Source organism: Hylaeus anthracinus, unplaced genomic scaffold (assembly GCF_026225885.1).
Source record: "Hylaeus anthracinus isolate JK02 unplaced genomic scaffold, UHH_iyHylAnth1.0_haploid 11978, whole genome shotgun sequence".
NCBI classification, from domain to species: domain Eukaryota; kingdom Metazoa; phylum Arthropoda; class Insecta; order Hymenoptera; family Colletidae; genus Hylaeus; species Hylaeus anthracinus.
The window spans coordinates 1815048-1832211 of record NW_026534326.1 but is presented as its reverse complement, the minus strand read 5'-3'; the positions used below and the strand labels follow the sequence as shown (position 1 = coordinate 1832211).

General features: G+C 35.8%; 7 protein-coding genes across 10 annotated transcripts in view; 3 read left to right on the top strand and 4 right to left on the bottom strand.

Moving 5' to 3' along the window:
* Positions 1-100: 100 nt before the first annotated feature.
* On the top strand, positions 101-7729 carry LOC128896680 (uncharacterized). The gene is made up of 15 exons (XM_054160044.1): positions 101-391; positions 549-674; positions 2266-2417; positions 2499-3446; positions 3515-3926; positions 4015-4457; positions 4552-4694; positions 4773-5020; positions 5101-5346; positions 5438-5781; positions 5858-6110; positions 6175-6409; positions 6497-6870; positions 6947-7234; positions 7356-7729. The coding sequence occupies exons 1-15, from the start codon at positions 256-258 to the stop codon at positions 7712-7714; spliced, it is 4707 nt and encodes a 1568-aa protein (XP_054016019.1). The 5' UTR covers positions 101-255; the 3' UTR covers positions 7715-7729.
* On the bottom strand, positions 681-2284 carry LOC128896693 (RWD domain-containing protein 2A). Its single transcript, XM_054160102.1, has 4 exons — positions 2157-2284; positions 1605-1826; positions 1059-1505; positions 681-992 (listed from the first exon to the last, which is right to left on the bottom strand). Exons 2-4 carry the CDS (start codon positions 1797-1799, stop codon positions 765-767), a joined length of 870 nt encoding a protein of 289 aa, XP_054016077.1. The 5' UTR covers positions 1800-1826; positions 2157-2284; the 3' UTR covers positions 681-764.
* A 319-nt stretch (positions 7730-8048) lies between the features above and the next one.
* LOC128896704 (testis-specific serine/threonine-protein kinase 6-like) lies at positions 8049-10427 on the bottom strand. Its single transcript, XM_054160118.1, has 4 exons — positions 9569-10427; positions 9147-9450; positions 8414-8973; positions 8049-8334 (listed from the first exon to the last, which is right to left on the bottom strand). The coding sequence occupies exons 1-4, from the start codon at positions 9662-9664 to the stop codon at positions 8191-8193; spliced, it is 1104 nt and encodes a 367-aa protein (XP_054016093.1). The 5' UTR covers positions 9665-10427; the 3' UTR covers positions 8049-8190.
* Positions 10428-10518: 91 nt separating this feature from the next.
* LOC128896694 (40S ribosomal protein S2) lies at positions 10519-12403 on the top strand. Its single transcript, XM_054160103.1, has 3 exons — positions 10519-10620; positions 11450-11798; positions 11886-12403. The coding sequence occupies exons 2-3, from the start codon at positions 11451-11453 to the stop codon at positions 12378-12380; spliced, it is 843 nt and encodes a 280-aa protein (XP_054016078.1). The 5' UTR covers positions 10519-10620; position 11450; the 3' UTR covers positions 12381-12403.
* Positions 12404-12557: 154 nt separating this feature from the next.
* LOC128896702 (probable DNA-directed RNA polymerases I and III subunit RPAC2) lies at positions 12558-13617 on the bottom strand. Of its 3 annotated transcripts, XM_054160114.1 has the most exons (4): positions 13414-13617; positions 13163-13314; positions 12959-13056; positions 12558-12883 (listed from the first exon to the last, which is right to left on the bottom strand). In XM_054160114.1, exons 2-4 carry the CDS (start codon positions 13178-13180, stop codon positions 12673-12675), a joined length of 327 nt encoding a protein of 108 aa, XP_054016089.1. In that variant the 5' UTR covers positions 13181-13314; positions 13414-13617; the 3' UTR covers positions 12558-12672. The 3 variants fall into 3 exon arrangements, with proteins under 3 accessions (XP_054016089.1, XP_054016091.1, XP_054016090.1); XM_054160116.1 differs by lacking the exon at positions 13163-13314; XM_054160115.1 differs by lacking the exon at positions 13414-13617 and having other exon boundaries at positions 13163-13319.
* On the top strand, positions 13228-14587 carry LOC128896696 (trichohyalin). Its single transcript, XM_054160106.1, has 3 exons — positions 13228-13366; positions 13624-14089; positions 14183-14587. Exons 2-3 carry the CDS (start codon positions 13650-13652, stop codon positions 14520-14522), a joined length of 780 nt encoding a protein of 259 aa, XP_054016081.1. The 5' UTR covers positions 13228-13366; positions 13624-13649; the 3' UTR covers positions 14523-14587.
* Positions 14588-14740: 153 nt separating this feature from the next.
* LOC128896686 (uncharacterized) overlaps positions 14741-17164 on the bottom strand; it is a 5424-nt gene continuing 3000 nt past the window's right edge. For both annotated transcript variants that reach the window (XM_054160091.1, XM_054160090.1), the window contains 3 exons: positions 15825-16073; positions 15502-15737; positions 14741-15361 (listed from right to left, as the gene is read on the bottom strand). In XM_054160091.1, the coding sequence (XP_054016066.1) occupies positions 15156-15361; positions 15502-15737; positions 15825-16073 (691 nt within the window). In that variant the 3' untranslated portion in view covers positions 14741-15155. The remainder of the gene's footprint in view (positions 15362-15501; positions 15738-15824; positions 16074-17164) is intronic.

Below are 17164 nucleotides of genomic sequence, written 5' to 3'. Positions count from 1 at the left end.
CGCTTACAAATTTTGTTCAATAGTATTATTACTACCCAAGGGTAAATAAAGTACACATCGAAAGCTAATTATAAGTTTAAATATAAATTTTTCCAGTTGTGTTTGTGTACATACGCAGTATATTCGAATTTGGAGGATCTGAAGACAAGAAGAAAAAAAATATAAATACAGAGTTTACAGAGTACGTCTTTCCTTTCATCCACGAGACGTTCTTATGAATTGATAATCCCAGTGGCGATCTGTCTTCGTGCGAAAATGTTGATAAATCTCTCGCTAATTTTTGTATTTATTAATTCAATTAATTGTCAGGTACATTTGCAAAGGAATTATGCTCTGAGTACTGCGCTTGAAGAAACGACCAATCTTTTTGAGAATTTAAGAGCTGACTATGGTACAAAATTTTTGATTAAAATTAAATAAAATTTATTTATAGATATATAGATTATATATAAAATCTAAGATATAATGAGATATGTAAGATCATATGGATCTATATTATACAATATATAGGTATTATTATAGATTATAGCTCGAAATATTATTTTTAGCTCTTGCAAATTCGAACGAAGATGCATTGTCTAAAATCCACGGAGAAGTCACGAATCACATGAGGAATGTATTAAAAAAATATTCTGCTCGTTACAAAAGAGAAACACCAGAGATTCCCAACAAAGGTACGTACTCATTACGGATAGTGTCAAAATGATTGTAAATTTTTAATAACATTATTTACATAATGATTGTAATAATTTCATTGCGTATTATTACTCTGGGAGTTCGCTGGTTTTGCCGTCGATACCAAACAGTTCCTTGAAAACATGCTGTGACTTATGCTCCGTTAAATATTTCAACAGTTGGCCCATATCATTGTGGCGTTCAGAAGTAGCAAAAGATATTTCTTGAAAGTCTTGAAATTTCTGCACATCATCCTTACAATTTTCTTCCTTCTCTAATAATCTTATTAGTATTCTGTGCCAATTCATAGATTTGATCTAAAAATCAATTAAAATTCAATTTCCTGAAATTGAAACTTAAACAAGCGTAGCGAAGGCTAATACTTTCTGCCAGCAGTAGTCACAGTCCTCCAAAATTCCTTCCAAGCAAATGACACCTGGTTTCCCTGCCAAGCAGAAGCCAGTGATAGAATTTTCTTTCGCCAAACTGGCTATGTCTTTTCTTTTAAATTTGCTATAAATATGATGACTATATATCCAATATCTAGCAAAAGTCACAGGTCCGGTCTGCTTGTGGCCTCTGTCTTCGCTCTTATCATCCTTTCCCTGATTTCCATCCGATACAGCAACGTAATCGTCGGCATGATCCTGCAGCCACGATATTAACGCGTAGATACATGGCTCGTTGTCCTCTTGGCGTTCGAGAACATCACCCAGAGTTTGGTTCAAACACAGCTGCTGAGTTCGATGCAACAATGAACTTCTCGCATAAACCTCTGGCTTCTCTTTAGGATAGCTAGCTGACAAGCTAACCAGCAGTTCAATCGTTCCCTGTAAAGGGTACAAAATGCTTCATTTTTATAGACATTATATTAAGTGACAAAGAAACATACAGCTCCATCCTGCAAAAGTAATGTTTCTCAATCTTACTCCATTAATTGGAAGCTCAATGGAATACTCCAATCTCTGAGGAAGATCTTGCTTAGGATTCTGAATAAAATCATTGATATCGGCTAGTGTTCCATGGTCAGCGATAGTTAATTCTTTAGGATAAACAGACTCTAGTACTTCCAACTCGCAAACCTGCTTACTTAAATTTTGTCTTATTTCCTCATTCGTGAACATATCGTAAGCCAATTATATACCTGTAGACTGCAATTTAATTATTTATTTATATGATACCAAGAAATGCTACTATTTTACCACTTTAAAGTAGCTGTTTTCAAAATGTTATTCTAACATTAATTTCATCTACAGAATTTTACATTAAATTCAAAATGTAAATGCAAGCAAATTTTAGCTGTCCTACGTGATTCTACATGCATATTGCAGTAATTTTTATTGTTTTGGCCAGTTGTATGGTCACATATATGGTCAAGAACAATGTAAAAACTGGTAAAAACAATTTTGAGGTTATGTTGCCCCAGCTTGTTAATTTCAATAATACAAAATAAATTTATATAAAGTTTATATATCACATACAATGTCCATGTGCTTTTAACGTATGGTAGTAAATTTAAATATCTTCATACAGTCTCAAATTTTGTTTATTTTATACATTGCTCATAAAGTAATCTGTGATATTTTTCAGGTATTGATGTACTGAATGGATTCCAAAATTTTGAACAATTAAATTTCACCGATGTCCAAGATATACTTTTCTTTTCTCTTCAAAACAAGCTCCAGCTGAATTGGTTCACTGTGATTTTGGACAAATCCAAGATATCTGTGTACCAGATAAACGTATGTTCCAGTAATAATCATAGTGTTTAAACAACGCAAGCTTATAATATTTCCTTCTTATAAAAGCAAAATTGATTTCAGAATCACACCTTCCAACATGTTGCGGCTTATGCTTTGCCCAATGCCAGGCAAATAATCGCCCATACCTATGCATACGAAGCTTTCTTAATAGCTCAAAGTCAAGACGATTCGATCCTCATTCTGCGATTCATGGAAGTCGAAGAGAAATATTATATGTATCTCACGCAAGATATCGAATACAACGATGTAACTCATCTGACGACTTGGCAAGGAATCAACCAACTGTTCTTAGCCATTGCATCGCACTCCAACATTTCAATTTTCATTTGGTTCAACGATTACTTTGATCTAGCACAAGTGATAAATCATGGTACCAGTAAATTGATCCCTTTCTGCAGCAAAGGATTCATGTACCTCGCAGTAACTGGACCCACCACCTTAATTCTTAAGCATTCTCTGAGGTCTAAAGAGTTTGAGGTGACTCAGAGATTACCATCGAGTCAAGATGTCTCATCGTTTCAATTAATAGGAGGCCATTTCATAGAACATTTTCTGTGTCTTTCCATGGAGTCATCTATAGTTATATACAAAGAAACTCACGACCGTTTCATTCCCTTCCAACGTATCTCTCCTGTAAAATTCGCAGTGCCAATAATCTTCAACAAAGCAATCGTGCTGTTAGCTTTCTACAAAGACACAATATCGACTTATCAGTACGATGGGTGGAGATTTGTAGAATTAAATATAAAGTTAACAGAGATTCGTCAATTTCGTCAAATAGTATTGCATGGAAAAGAGTTACTCCTGATGGAACACAAAAACCATACGTGGTCACTAAAGCAACCAGTATGGACTAATAGAAAGTCCTACAAAGATTTGCAAGAAGAAATAAGAGCGTGGATAGTCAATGCTACAAATACAGCTCGAAGAACATCAAAAGTAATACCGGAATCAAAGGATCCCATCAAAATTCTAAAAGGTCACATTGATCAGATTTTCATTCGCAATGTAAGACTTTACGAAATATAATAAATTAAATTAATCGAACACTCTTGAATCTTTTAATATCTTTACAGATAAATGAACATAACTCGCAAGCATTGAAGGATGTGTCGAAGCAGTATAAAAAGGTGATTTCGAAGCTCCAAGAACAAAAAGAAATTATGAATAACAAGTTACTCTCTGACAATGTAACTTTACCTTCGTTACACGTAAAGAGTGTTCGTGTTAAATGTAAAGCGAAATGCAAAGTCAAGCGTCTAAATATCAGAGAAAATTCTGATCTCCTGTCTAAGTTAAAAATGAGAAACAACAGTGATAGCACACGAACTTTCAAAGCTGTAAGCGTTAAAGAAGTCAAGAACTCTAAATGTCCACTGTTTAGTTTTCCGATAGAAGATGTTATTGTTGACAAGACTATTAATGGGGTATCGTTGGATGAATTACAAGCGAACACTCTGAAAGTGAATGGGAATCAAGAAGTCTCAGGTGAAACTCCTTGGCATTCATTCTCTGTATGAAATTAAATTAAATTACAGTTTATAGAAGTTTATACATAAAATGTGTTATATTACAGGAAAACATATTTTCTACCATATAAATGTAACGGACGCTTTCATGCTGTTGAATATTGCCAAGGATTTTATAAAACAAGAAGTACACGCAAAGGAAATAAGAGTGAAAGAATTAAATGTAACAAGTGACGGAGTCTTGTTATCGTTAAATGGTCCTTCCACGACAATGAATGGCTTGATTAAAGCGTCTAAAATAAAAGTGAAGGGCATTATTAATTTAAGCGGGCCAATATCTGGGGATTTTGCAAAGCCATTGTCACCTGTAATGACAATCTCTGAGCCGATGACTCTAGAAAGCTTAACTTTAGCCAACGCTAAGATTGAGCATCTAAAAGCAGGAAACTTGATTGCGAATAAGGCTGGATCGGTCAAAGATATTTTGTCTAACGCAGTATCTCTACATAACAACGTACCTGTGTCTCTGGTACTTTCTGCTGATCGCTTGGTAAGAAGAAAATTTTTAATAAAGCTAAAAACATTTAAAGTAGATATATCGACTAGTAAATAATAAGAATTTCTTTATTTAAACTCTAATTTAGAATTGGACCCATGTTACTTTTCATGGATCTCAAAATTGGATCACTGCTAATTCTTCGCACAGAGTTAATATAACTGGAAGAAAACGCATTCTTCATAACGCAGAGATACGGAAGTCTACTTACAAGAATTTAAAACTCCCAGAGTATGGTTCCTTGATATTTACTGTAATTAAGAAATCAATATTTGTTTTATATGCGAAACATGGTTTCTTTGTCTGAAGGATCGAAGCACCACTGTGTGGCACCACCATAATCGCACCTCGAATAGAAACTACAGAATTAGCAGTCAATGATATTACTGTGAAAAGACTGAAGAGTTCTCGTGTCCTTGGAAATCTTGGCGAGAGATATTTCACTCAGAATCTAACATCCTTTTTCAAACCCTTCGACTTGGCTGTCAAACGTTTTTATCACAATGTCACTGTGAAAGATATGTCTGTGACATACATGAACAATGTGGACTTAACAGGTAAAATTAAGCTACTTTTTAAATTACATGATTTCCTTAATTATAATTAGTAATATTAATTTTTCTCTTAACTTGCACAGAGATAAAAAGACTTGCCAACTTGTGGATCGAGCCCAACATTCTAAAATCTTCAATCGAGACAAATTTTGTAGTTAATACTCTTCGAACACCTGTTCACTTTCGCACAGAACTGCCCAAAATAATAAAAAACATAATATCAGAGAAAAATATTGACGTAGTCAGCGTTAACAATGTAAATCTCATGGATTTCTTGGCAGATGCAGTCAAACTCGAAGACATGATATCCTTAGGAAATATAACATTCTGTGAGCAATGATTTTTAATTGCTATTATTGGTCATTTTGTATAATTCATTGGTAAATTATTTATGTATAATTTAAAAATTTTTTTTTTCAGACAATGGATTCACGACAAATCATATATATACTTCTCATCTCCCATTAAATTTGATGCAATTGGAAGAAAATACTAATCTGTATAAAAAGCAAATTTCTGGAAATATAGAAGCGAATGAAATAAATTTGCCATATTTTGTTTCGCACGAAGAAGATAAAGTTGCACCTAACATTCTCATTACTGGTACCGCAATACTTCCAAGAGAACCATTGATAAAAAATATAAACGATATCAATTTAGTAGGATTGCTTGCAAGAACTTGGATGGCGACACACTTTACTATATTTCATGGAAAAAATCTACATGTTACAAGTGCAGCGATGAAAAGAAGCAATGTCTGGAAAGTGAGCAAGTTTCATTATTTTAGAAGCTTTCCATTGCAATATTTGATCTGCGATATATAATAACAATCCATTTCAGAACTCTTCGAACACTTTAAATCCTGAAACGTGGATGAATATCTCAAAACGTTTTCTAAGTAAAACAAGACCGCAGGAAATAATAGTTTCTGGTTCTCTGAAGAGTGTCGAAACACCTGTTATCATGGGTTCAAACACTTCAACCATAAAGTCATTCGTTTTAGATTTTAACGATACATTTGATAATGCCTTAGTAAAACACAAACAGCAAAAGGTCGAGGCAAAATGGACATTTAACAAATTGAAAATTCTAGGTAATAAGTGATATGACAAATAGTCATTCTCATTATTCGTTAATTCCTTCTTTTATCGATTCAGACAAACTGCATGCAAGGGGGAACATTAATAACATGAATCTTAAAACTGATGTCATGAGACACGATATTCAAGAGAATATCGTAACTGGTAAGAAAACTGTGGTAGTTCTAACAGCAGAAAACTTGAGTGGTTTAAATTTTGATGAATGGGCTGACAATGCTTTGATGCGAACAAAAAAGTTTACGATTGTTAAAGGGAGAAAAAATTTCAACACTGTCACTATCAACAATATGAAGTAATCTATCGAATAACTATTATTAATAATTGCACCTGTTGTTTCGTTACGCGTTCATTTGAATATTAACTGATATTTATTACACAGCGTATCTGGCACTATAATGGGACGCAATATAGAGAAAGCATTATTAAAGTCTGCAGACCAAACACTCCTTGGTCTGAAAACAATTCAAGGATCATTGCATGCTTCGAAGCTTGTTATCAATGGCTTGGTAAACGATGTAAACTTGACTGACTTGATAAACCGTCAGTTGAGGAAACAAAAGCCTTCGCAAGTGATACGATCAAGAGTAGACATACAAAATTCTTTGAAGATTTTTGGAAGTCTCACATTGAATGATTCTTACGGAAAGGCAGAGTTGAAGGAGTCTTACAAAACTTATTCAAACATAGCACCTGTCGCAGAAAAAATGTGGAGATATTCTAAAACATCTGAGACGATGAATGTAGCACTACGAAGTGAGTTATCATTCCCTTTGTATCGTTACATTCTATTTTAATTAATTTCTACTTTTGTATTTCATTACTGCTACAGATCGAGCAGTTTATATAAACAAATTAGAAGTTGTGAAAGAAACGAATGTCATCGATGCTTCCAACAAAAATGTAACACTTCAGAAGGATCGGTGCACAGCTACCAACTCTTCCAAACTTTGTGCCAGCGAGCACATAGTAAACGCTCTTCTTGAATCGAATCCAAACGACTTTGTATTGATAAAATCCATTTTGTTGAATATGGAAGAGTTTATTGTTTGGATAAAATTCGATTCTGTTTCCATATATTCGTACAACGGTGCAACGAAAGGTCTTTCCCATTTAAAAGGTATTTATTTTATTAATGAGAGCAATACCCATTTTGGGCAAAAAAAAAGAAAATGTTATAACACATGAAGACTATTATTAAAAATAATAGAAGACTTCTTTTACTTTAATATAATTTACAGATTTACACATTCCAAATATAATCGATGGTTTCGTGGAGTCGATGTTCCACTCCCTGTGGATTGTTCTACGATTGAGTTCACAAACCCTGGTGCTACATTATCAACCGTGGAACGAGGTGCAGGAATACGTTTTACCAGTCACAGACGTGTTTACTATGAGCAGGTCTCCAAACGACCAGCTATTATTATTTTTATCAGACGGTGTCTGGAATCTGAAGGGCCTGGAAAGCCCTCAAAATATCATCAAAATTCCTCTCAAAGGAGAAGTGGAGACCTTCGTCGATGGATTCAACTATTATATAAAATGCAGACACACGAGCAACGCAACCTTGATGAAGGCACGATACATAGGAAATTAAACGCTGCATTAATTAGTCACAGCATTTTTAATATATTATAAATGTATATTTACTAATCTAAGTTCGTTGCACCATATAGCGCTGTTATGTTAAAATTTGTTTGCCTTGAATAGTATGCAATGAAGAATTCTTTATAATTATTGCAGTATAATATAAAATAATATAATATAAGTGTAAATATAAATGTTTAGCTGTTCTTACAAAAGTAAGTATTTCTGTATTTTACAAAGAGTCTATCGAGGGAGCTAAAAAAGTTTAAATGCCATGTAATACTTCAGAGATTATATATTTGCTCTAAAAAAGTGGACCAGCTGCGATGGAAGACAACGCCACCTGAAAAGCAAAAGAAGTTGGTAAACAAACCGAAGATTAACAATTTAGATCAATGTTTCTCAAACTTCCTCCTAAAGAAAATAATACAAAGAATAAGCACTTTTATTCCCCTATATAATATACTTCTTCTTTTTCTTCTTTTTCTAAGTCGACAGTTTGAGAAACATTGCTTCGAACAATAAAAAGAAACAAACTTTCGCAGCTTTCTTAAGAACAGTGACTTCTTCCGGTTTGGCTTTATTCGCAGCCACCTCAGTCTTTTTCTTCTCCTCCACTTTGAACATTTTCTACCAAAACAAATGTTTCAACTTTACATGTATCTAAATTATCACACATTTCTTAAACCATGTAGTTTCAAGTCCTTACAGGATCCTTCTTCGAGAACTTCTCCTCCATCTTCTGTCTTTCTTCTATTGCATTATTCAGAGCAGTCTGTTCCGCAGGAGTGAGTACCAGAAGTCGAGGATCCATGGCGATCCAGTCGCTGCTCAGGATCTGCTTCAAAGTCCAACGTTTGGTTGGTACGGGCTCCAGAAGAAAGGTCACCAACTTCTTAACATTTTCACTCAACGATGGTGCAACCTTGCTGCGAAACTTCCACTTGCGATTTCTCTGTTGTTCGTACAGCCTTTTGATGTCTGTGTCATCAAAAGGCATCGCTTTGTTCAGGAGAATATACAATATAACTCCTAACGACCAAATGTCAGCCATCTTTGGGCTGTACGGAGAGCCACGAAGGATCTCTGGTGCAGCGTATGACAGGGAACCGCAGTAAGTGTCACTGAGAACTTGCTTTCCACGGTTGTCAATCACGTAACGAGCAAACCCAAAGTCAGCGAGCTTCACATTGTAATTGGAGGTCAGGAGAACATTCTCACACTTCATGTCACGGTGAGCAATCTCCAATTCGTGTAGGTACTGGAGACCTGGAAGAGAAATGGATGTAGCGAAAGCTTTATGCTCCTATCCTCTGTTCTAAACATGCAGAGAAACTGCTTCGCTGTCATCAAACTGCTTTATTTTCATAGAAAATCCAGAAAGGAACCCTCTATCTAGGGTTATGGAGCAGAAGACACCCTTGATTCTATATTGAAGTTACCAAGCACGAGCTGTCTGATCCACACGCGTGCCTGGCCTTCTGCAACTGCGCCATTCTTCAGAATGAACTCGAGAAGATCTCCGTTCTCAGCGAATCGCATGAATATGAAGTACGTGGTTCGCCTCTGGAATATGCTGTGCACGTGCACCACGTGGGGGTGGTTCAACTTCACTAGGATGTCAAGCTCCCGGGGCAAGAATTTCCTGACAAAGTCCCTTGGAGCTCTCACGGTGTCTATTACTTTGCAGGCCAGTTTGCTGTTTCTGTCAGGGTCCGATTCTGTTTTGTATTCCGCTAGATAGACCTAAAATTTCATTTTTAAACTGCGTTAGATAGATGAAGAAAGAATGAACACTCTAAAATTAATTGTCTTATGTGCTAAGAACTCATTCAAAGTTTGAATTTATAATTGCACAATTTACCTTTGCGTAAGAGCCTTCACCTAATTTCTTCAGGAACTTGTAGCCACGCGCGAATAAAACGGCTTGTTCGGATGAGGTCTGATTCAGATCCGACATGAGATCTCAGGATCCTTTGGTGACATCCTAACGCCTCTGTTACCATAATTCACGATTAATTACAGTTTTTTCGTTTCTTCTTCTCTTAAAAACAAATTTTACTCTCGTTAATAAGTTTTGTAAATTTAGTTTGCACCAAGGGGATTTCTAAGGATAATCTTTTATCTCGTTGAAGTTCCTACTTGTAGATCTTTTACTGCATATCTGACCTCGCTTTTACCAAGGATTATGATATATTAATTACGTGTGACTGATTAACAAAAATTTCTCTTGAGTAGGATGCTTTACTGTGTCATTTCTAGATATTTTAATTTGCCCTTGTTTTACAGCTTTTGTTACAGGAATGGAGCGAAGGGAAGTAGAGTTTTGAAAGCGAAGATACCTGTTTTTACTTAACCATTTTGTGTAATTTATATCTTGCTTGAAAAAGAGCATGACAAAGGAATTCATAGCCTGCTAGGGGTGGTTGATTGTTTATTTTAAACTTCAGAGCAGTACAAATCTATTTTACATGACGATACCTATATATATAATAGAATGGTCTATTTAATAGTAAACTATAAACAAAAATTGTATTACAACCTATATATATATAATAGAATGGTTTATTTAATAGTAAATTATAAATAAAAATTGTATTACAACCTATATATATAATAGAATGGTCTATTTAATAGTAAACTATATACAAATATTGTATTACAACCTATATATATATAATAGAATGGTATATTTAATAGTAAATTATAAACAAAAATTGTATTACAACATTGTAAATGATCCAATACATTGACTTAATGATAATTGTGGAAAGTATTTAAATATTCGCGGGTGAAATTTGAAATTCAAACACAGGAAACGTTCGATCGAGAAATATCGATTCGAACTCGTCTATTCGATATCTCGAAGCGTTATTGGTCTTTCTTCCGTTACCGTACTTAGAAGAAAGAAGGAACGTAAGTAAGCTAAGAGTTATTTTCCAATTTTTTAATGTAAATCTTACGTTGACACGCTTCTTTCCTATTTTGATTAACATAAATGATCCCATAACATCGAAAATACAATAAACAACAAATTTTTTGATTACATTACGATAATAAATACTGCAATTCATAGTGCCATGTGTTCTGAGGTTAGGTTGTCTTTTCATAAATTATTGTTTACCATTCATGCTTTAGAGCACAAACACTGACAAATTCGGTATTTAATTGTCATTTATTTGTTACATATTCTACAAATATTTGAAACTGGACTCATTTATTAATTAATGAATCCAAATTTGTAAACTAGAAACTAATGTTTATACGTATCAATCTGAACGATCAAAAGTAAACTAATTCTTGTGAAAGTTACCATTTTTTTTAACCCTTTTAGTGCTGTTCCATATTTTATTGTCCCATATAACTTGAAATATCCAAATTTATTCATCTTCTAAGCCATCTTTTATATTTTAACATTTTTAATAAAATAGTTAGGTGTGCGGTACTCCACATGGAGTGCTTTGGCCAAGGTTCAGCACTGAAAGGGTTAAACTCTATCAAACCATTACTCGACCAATATCATTTATTTAATGCTTCCATATTGGAGTACAAAGTCAGAGTTTAACCTTTTGTTGTAACGTTTACCCTAAAATCATCTAAATTGTATTTACAAAAGCAAACATTAGCCAAACAACTTAGAACTGCGCCGCAATTGTCCAAGTCCAACCCTTGGCTCTGTTAACATCCAACATGAAACTGTGAGTGAGAGTCAAAGTATGCAAGTTAGTATTCATTAATGTCGCAGAATGGCGGACGCTGCTCCAGCCACGCGTGGAGGATTCCGAGGAGGGTTTGGTTCCCGTGGAGGTGGTGATCGCGGTGGGCCAAGAGGCAGAGGTCGTGGTGGCAGAGGAAGGGGCCGTGGACGTGGTCGTGGCAAAGAAGACAGCAAGGAATGGATTCCGGTTACCAAACTTGGCCGTTTGGTCAGGGATGGGAAGATCGAATCCTTGGAGCACATCTACCTTTTCTCTCTGCCCATTAAAGAATACGAAATCATCGACAAATTTCTTGGAGCTGAACTGAAAGACGAAGTCTTGAAGATCATGCCTGTACAGAAACAGACCAGGGCCGGTCAGCGTACACGCTTCAAGGTAAACTTACTGGAAGCTTGAAAGAATAACAGTACGATGCATTATACAGTAATATATTCGTTAATGATTTCCTTCTGCATTTTTCAGGCTTTCGTAGCGATCGGTGACTACAAGGGTCACATAGGTCTTGGTGTTAAGTGTTCCAAGGAAGTAGCCACTGCTATCCGAGGTGCAATCATCCTGGCGAAACTTTCGGTCGTACCCGTGCGTCGTGGGTACTGGGGAAATAAAATCGGTGATCCCCACACAGTGCCCTGCAAAGTAACTGGCAAATGTGGGTCGGTCCAGGTGCGTTTGATTCCTGCACCGAGAGGCACAGGCATAGTCTCCGCACCCGTGCCCAAGAAACTACTGCAGATGGCTGGTATCGAGGACTGCTACACATCTGCAAGGGGATCTACGTGTACTCTGGGTAACTTCGCCAAAGCAACCTACGCAGCCATCGCCAAGACTTACGCGTACTTGACACCAGACCTTTGGCACGACCAAGCACTGCGAAAGGCACCTTACCAAGAGTTCGCGGACTACCTTTCTAAGAACCATAGAGTCATGGGAGGACAGAGACCTGCCGAGACTGCTTAAACAATAAACCTTCATGCAGAATATTTGACTGTACTTGTTTTCTTCCTCTGACCATGTTTTGAATGTTTATTTCTGCGATTCCCATTTAAATATCAGTCAATAGAGAGTTCTAATGGTTGAAGAATGATTGCGAATCATTCATTATTTGTAATGTGTAAGATTCTATGGTGGGATATTAACACGTCATTGAATTTTTAGATATCGATATTTGTTATTTGATACAGAATAACGAAAGAATACATTTTATCTTTAGTATTATTATTATTATATAATAAAAGATCGGATAATACAATCATGTACTGTCTACAGAAGCATCATTGGAGTTCTTGAACCTATTGTAAGCGTTATTGAAAGTCTCCAGACTGTGATCGCAAATCATTTCAAAGTCTTGCAATCCCTTTCGCAATATATCTACTGCTTTTCCTTTCTTTGCTTGTATTCTTAAGTAAATGTTTCCCTCTGATGGGTGATTGATGAAGCAGGCACAGAACTCCACATCGGGGCTGTTGAAAATTACATGAGGGTTCAGATTAGGAAATTAATATGACTTTAATGTTAATAATATATCTTAATCATACTTTTGCGAGATAACAGATACCAAGGAATTTCCCAAGGTATAACCTTCACCCATGAACACAAAGGTTTTGTTTTGGTCAGATGACTGCTCCCCAGCTACCTGTAAAATAAGTTTAATGGGACTATATATTATCAATTTTTTTGGAAAAATAACTTTTACAATTTATGCAGCACTTCTTAAAAAATACTTTTATGCTAGCACATACCTCTGCTAGGCGACCCATTTTTCTTGATTTATCGTTTATTCTTCAAATAAATAAACACTGCTTGCTATTGATAAACGCAAAGCATCAAGATGGATCACATGGATTGTACAGAGCAGCTGTGACTTGGTGTGTGTTAGTTGGTGTTAGTGTAACTGGGCAAACCAACATTAAAAACATTTATATATGTCCATTTATGTACACCAGGTAACTCAAATCTCACTTCAAATGATACTTTCTATTACAAAACTTACATAAAGAATCATTTAACCAAAATTTTGATTGAATGTATCTTCACTTTTCCAATAAAACCTTACAAATGAACCTAACCTTGCCTACACACAATTTATCAAATGAATAACTCTAATAAATTAAGTAAACATATTACACATCAATTAAAAACACCTAATACATTGTTACTACTACTCTATTTCCATTGCATTAATACTACTTTTATTTCACAGGGAATATAAACAAAGAATATACTAAAATGTCTCTGACAAAGTTATTTGGTAACCTACGACTATCGATACGACTTCAAAGTAGTAGAAGATACTTGGCCTCTAAGACGGACAACATTATCGAGTCTGCCGAAGAGGTACCAGTATTTCTGGAGGAAGAAAAGACTGTACCGATAGAGATAAGAGACAAATCTAGACTCAATCCTGGACATAGAAATATATTGCGCAATGAGAAGCCTTGCATAAAATTCACGCAGTGGTATCACAATACATTAAGATACAAAAGACGAATGCTAGGTAGGTACGGCATGAAGGAGCTAGATGTTTCCGCAGGAATTGCTTGGCCTACTCGAGAGGAATTAGATGATCTCAAGGAGTATGAAAGAGTCGCTTATCCATTGAGCCTCGAGGAGAGGTGGCACAATATTAGAGAGAAACACAGGCTGGAGGAAGAAGCCATAATAGCTAGGTATATCGAACCGTGTAACTTATATTATTTTGGAACTGCCTGAAAAATCATGGAGATTGATTTGCGATACATCATTTATATATATATTTACAGGGAAAAGGAGATCGATGCTAAAATGGCAAAGATGAAAGAAATGATAGAGGAGATGGAGACAAGGGTCGCTAGGAAGAAAGCGGAAGCAGAGCAAGCGCAGTTCCAGAAGGAACGTCGGTTACGAGAAATTAGACGTCGATTAGGCATCACAGGCCACATAACCAGTGATAAAATCAAGGAGATGATGGAGAAACTGGAGAAAGAGGACAAGAAGAAACGAAAAGAAGCTAAGAAACAACGACAACTCATGAAGCAGATAGAATTGGCCCAAGTGGAGCAAGAGAAACCTGTGGTGAGCAAGGAAGGATCGCCAAACGTCGAAGAAGAACCTAAAAAGTAGAAACTTTAATCAAATGTATTTAAATATCATTTCTATATATTTAATAAACTTAGCATTAGACAGAAGCTCTTTTTATATTAATCAGTGTTTCGATGCATACAAATTTCCAGGGTAAAACTTCTGTGCAAAGAAAAGTCTCAAATGGAAGAACAATATTTACACGTCATAGTAAATGTTATATTTTCTTTTACTAATACAAAAAAACGTTACATGTCACTCTGCAAGAGCTAGAAGAAACTATACTAATATGTAGTATTAAATGACTATACGATACATATCCAGGCACAATTCGGACAATAGCATGCTCTGTTCTGTTTAAACTCTTTCGTTGAAGTTCCATAGGGAACTTGGATGAAACCAGTTTACGACAGCCAGGTAGCCCCCATAGAAATCTTGCGTTATGCCATCCGAAAGGAATCAGCTCTCCACCATGGAGGATGTGTTGCAATTTTCTGTAACATCTTGAAGCATTACAGATGGTTTTCGATCGACGAGAACGTCCTGAAACTCGCTTTCTTCAGTGGCACTGTGAACACCGCGATCACCAGTGTTTTCGACTTGATCGCAATTCTGAATGTTTTGAACGTATGTTCGATCGATGACGATCAAACGTAACTTGTTCCTCTCTGTGTGTCAGGCAGACTGGATCTGGGACGGAGATGACAATTCGTAGAACTGGAAGTTTAATTCCTCGCCGAAGAGGTTCTCCGGTGTAATTATCTCTGGTTCGACCATGTTTAGGCCCAACGCAGTTGGATTTATGTCTGTGACTAGATAACCTTCGCTTATGAGTCCGCACTCCTCTGCCACTACCTCTTTAGATACTGGATTGAGGAAGTCTACGGCAGAAATTGAATGTTGATTTACTTATTGCGTAGGAAGTGTTCTCATCTAAATATTGCATCGCAAAGAGTGTAGCTTAACATTTCCCTACTCGCAGTCAAGTAATAAGTATCGAATGATCAAGTAATCGTCTTACCACTCTCTTTCACAGGATAATGGATTTCCTGGGCCTGTTCGCTGTTATGTTCACTGTTGGACATCATCATTGGAACCAGATACTGTACCTCCACTTCCTTTTTGATACCACTGAGTATTTGTTCAGCGCAATGTTCCAATGTTACAGAATTCACAATGTTCTCCGTCTCTTCTTCTGATGACTGTTGAGTAATACTAGCAGTCGCTGCTTCCACTTCGTCTATAAAATTCATTTGACTGGGGGAGAAACAACAAGAGTTTACGAATTAAATTCATTCGGAGACTTTGAAACCAGACTTTGAAAGATAATTTATATTACAATACCTGATATTTTTTGGAGGATTCTCAGTTTCCAGACTGTTCTTGACGATTTGTTTCATAGACGAGTTACCAATAGAGGTGTTGATAATCTGTCGAGGTCTGATGTCTCCGGAGCGATTTGCAATGGCCCACAAGTGTCCAGCTCCGTGGGGTGCTTTCGATCCCTTTCGAAAGTGAGGATTTATCGAAAGGTTGTGCCGCACGGAATTTTTCCAACGATCATCGTTGTTTTTGTAATAGGGAAAATGCTCTCTAAAAACACATCGTTAAATTTCACACTGTTAATAAACGTGATCTTGTGTCAGACACGTACATACTGTCCGTTTTTTGTTTAAATTGGATGATAAGTTTGATGTTTCCAAATAAATTCTTCATTGTAAATATATTCACGTGTAAAGTTTATTCATGTAAATATTTATAGTGAAAGATTTATTTGGAAACATCAAATGTATTACTTAATTTAGACAAATTTCTTCAAGTAGAGGGTACAATACTTATGTGACTGACTGTATATATATATATCAAATTAATTAATATTGGTAATAGAGTAACTGAATAAAAGTTGAAATGTTTATAAAACTAATAACTTTTCCGACAGAACAGTTTAATACCTCTATCCTGTAGAAAATGCGTTGATTATTGATTAGGGTTGACTAAATGTATCCTTATTCCCTGTTTTAGTCTCAAATAAACTGTAAAGTATTTGTCATACTTCGAATACTTTAAAAGCATGCAAAAGTTAAATAATTGCAATGTTACAAATTTATTGTAATCTCAAGTACAACAAATAATAATCTAGAAGTATTTCAATATCATGGAACAGTCCCATAAGTAATATAATTATTAAAAGGGTATATACATAATAGCATGTACAATGTCTAAGGACATGTCTCATCATTTACATTATGACAAACGATTAAAAAGTTTCTGCCATTTATCTAGCGACTAGAAAATGTCGACAGGCCTGCACCCTTTAACGAGAATTATTTTTTTCACCTGCTCATGGCGATGTCACGGCGTGTTACACACCCATGCAATTAATTCCCTGCCTCGGATAGGAGAGGACGAAACCCCCTAAACTACTACCGCGTTAAATGGTACCCTTGCTCGCTTCAGTGACCACACAATGATTGCACGACAAAGCTTACCCCTCAGGATAGCGTATTTTCTAGAACAATAACACTAATTCAAATCTAACATTTCATTTTAATCCTAAAGCTGCAGAAAATGTGCATATTTCTGGGTCTTCCTAAAATAACACGAAGAAAAAATAGTTTCTTCCCTCTGTGTGTATTATTTAATTATCCAGAAGGACTGGAAAAATACTTTCCATGGAACGCTGA

Excerpts from the sequence above, each read along its gene's own strand:
- LOC128896694 (XM_054160103.1), top strand. The coding sequence starts at position 11,451 with ATGGCGGACGCTGCTCCAGCCACGCGTGGAGGATTCCGAGGAGGGTTT. Across the intron at positions 11,799-11,885 it reads GTCAGCGTACACGCTTCAAG|GCTTTCGTAGCGATCGGTGA; the intron begins GTAAACTTACTG and ends TGCATTTTTCAG.
- LOC128896693 (XM_054160102.1), bottom strand. The coding sequence starts at position 1,799 with ATGTTCACGAATGAGGAAATAAGACAAAATTTAAGTAAGCAGGTTTGC. Across the intron at positions 1,506-1,604 it reads TTGAGCTTCCAATTAATGGA|GGAACGATTGAACTGCTGGT; the intron begins GTAAGATTGAGA and ends TACCCTTTACAG. Across the intron at positions 993-1,058 it reads GTGACTACTGCTGGCAGAAA|ATCAAATCTATGAATTGGCA; the intron begins GTATTAGCCTTC and ends ATTGATTTTTAG.
- LOC128896704 (XM_054160118.1), bottom strand. The coding sequence starts at position 9,664 with ATGTCGGATCTGAATCAGACCTCATCCGAACAAGCCGTTTTATTCGCG. Across the intron at positions 9,451-9,568 it reads GTGAAGGCTCTTACGCAAAG|GTCTATCTAGCGGAATACAA; the intron begins GTAAATTGTGCA and ends ATGAAATTTTAG. Across the intron at positions 8,974-9,146 it reads GATCAGACAGCTCGTGCTTG|GTCTCCAGTACCTACACGAA; the intron begins GTAACTTCAATA and ends TTTCTCTTCCAG.
- LOC128896702 (XM_054160114.1), bottom strand. Across the intron at positions 12,884-12,958 it reads GTATCTGTTATCTCGCAAAA|CCCCGATGTGGAGTTCTGTG; the intron begins GTATGATTAAGA and ends AATTTTCAACAG.
- LOC128896696 (XM_054160106.1), top strand. The coding sequence starts at position 13,650 with ATGTCTCTGACAAAGTTATTTGGTAACCTACGACTATCGATACGACTT. Across the intron at positions 14,090-14,182 it reads GAAGAAGCCATAATAGCTAG|GGAAAAGGAGATCGATGCTA; the intron begins GTATATCGAACC and ends ATATATTTACAG.
- LOC128896680 (XM_054160044.1), top strand. The coding sequence starts at position 256 with ATGTTGATAAATCTCTCGCTAATTTTTGTATTTATTAATTCAATTAAT. Across the intron at positions 4,458-4,551 it reads TACTTTCTGCTGATCGCTTG|AATTGGACCCATGTTACTTT; the intron begins GTAAGAAGAAAA and ends ACTCTAATTTAG. Across the intron at positions 5,347-5,437 it reads CTTAGGAAATATAACATTCT|ACAATGGATTCACGACAAAT; the intron begins GTGAGCAATGAT and ends TTTTTTTTTCAG.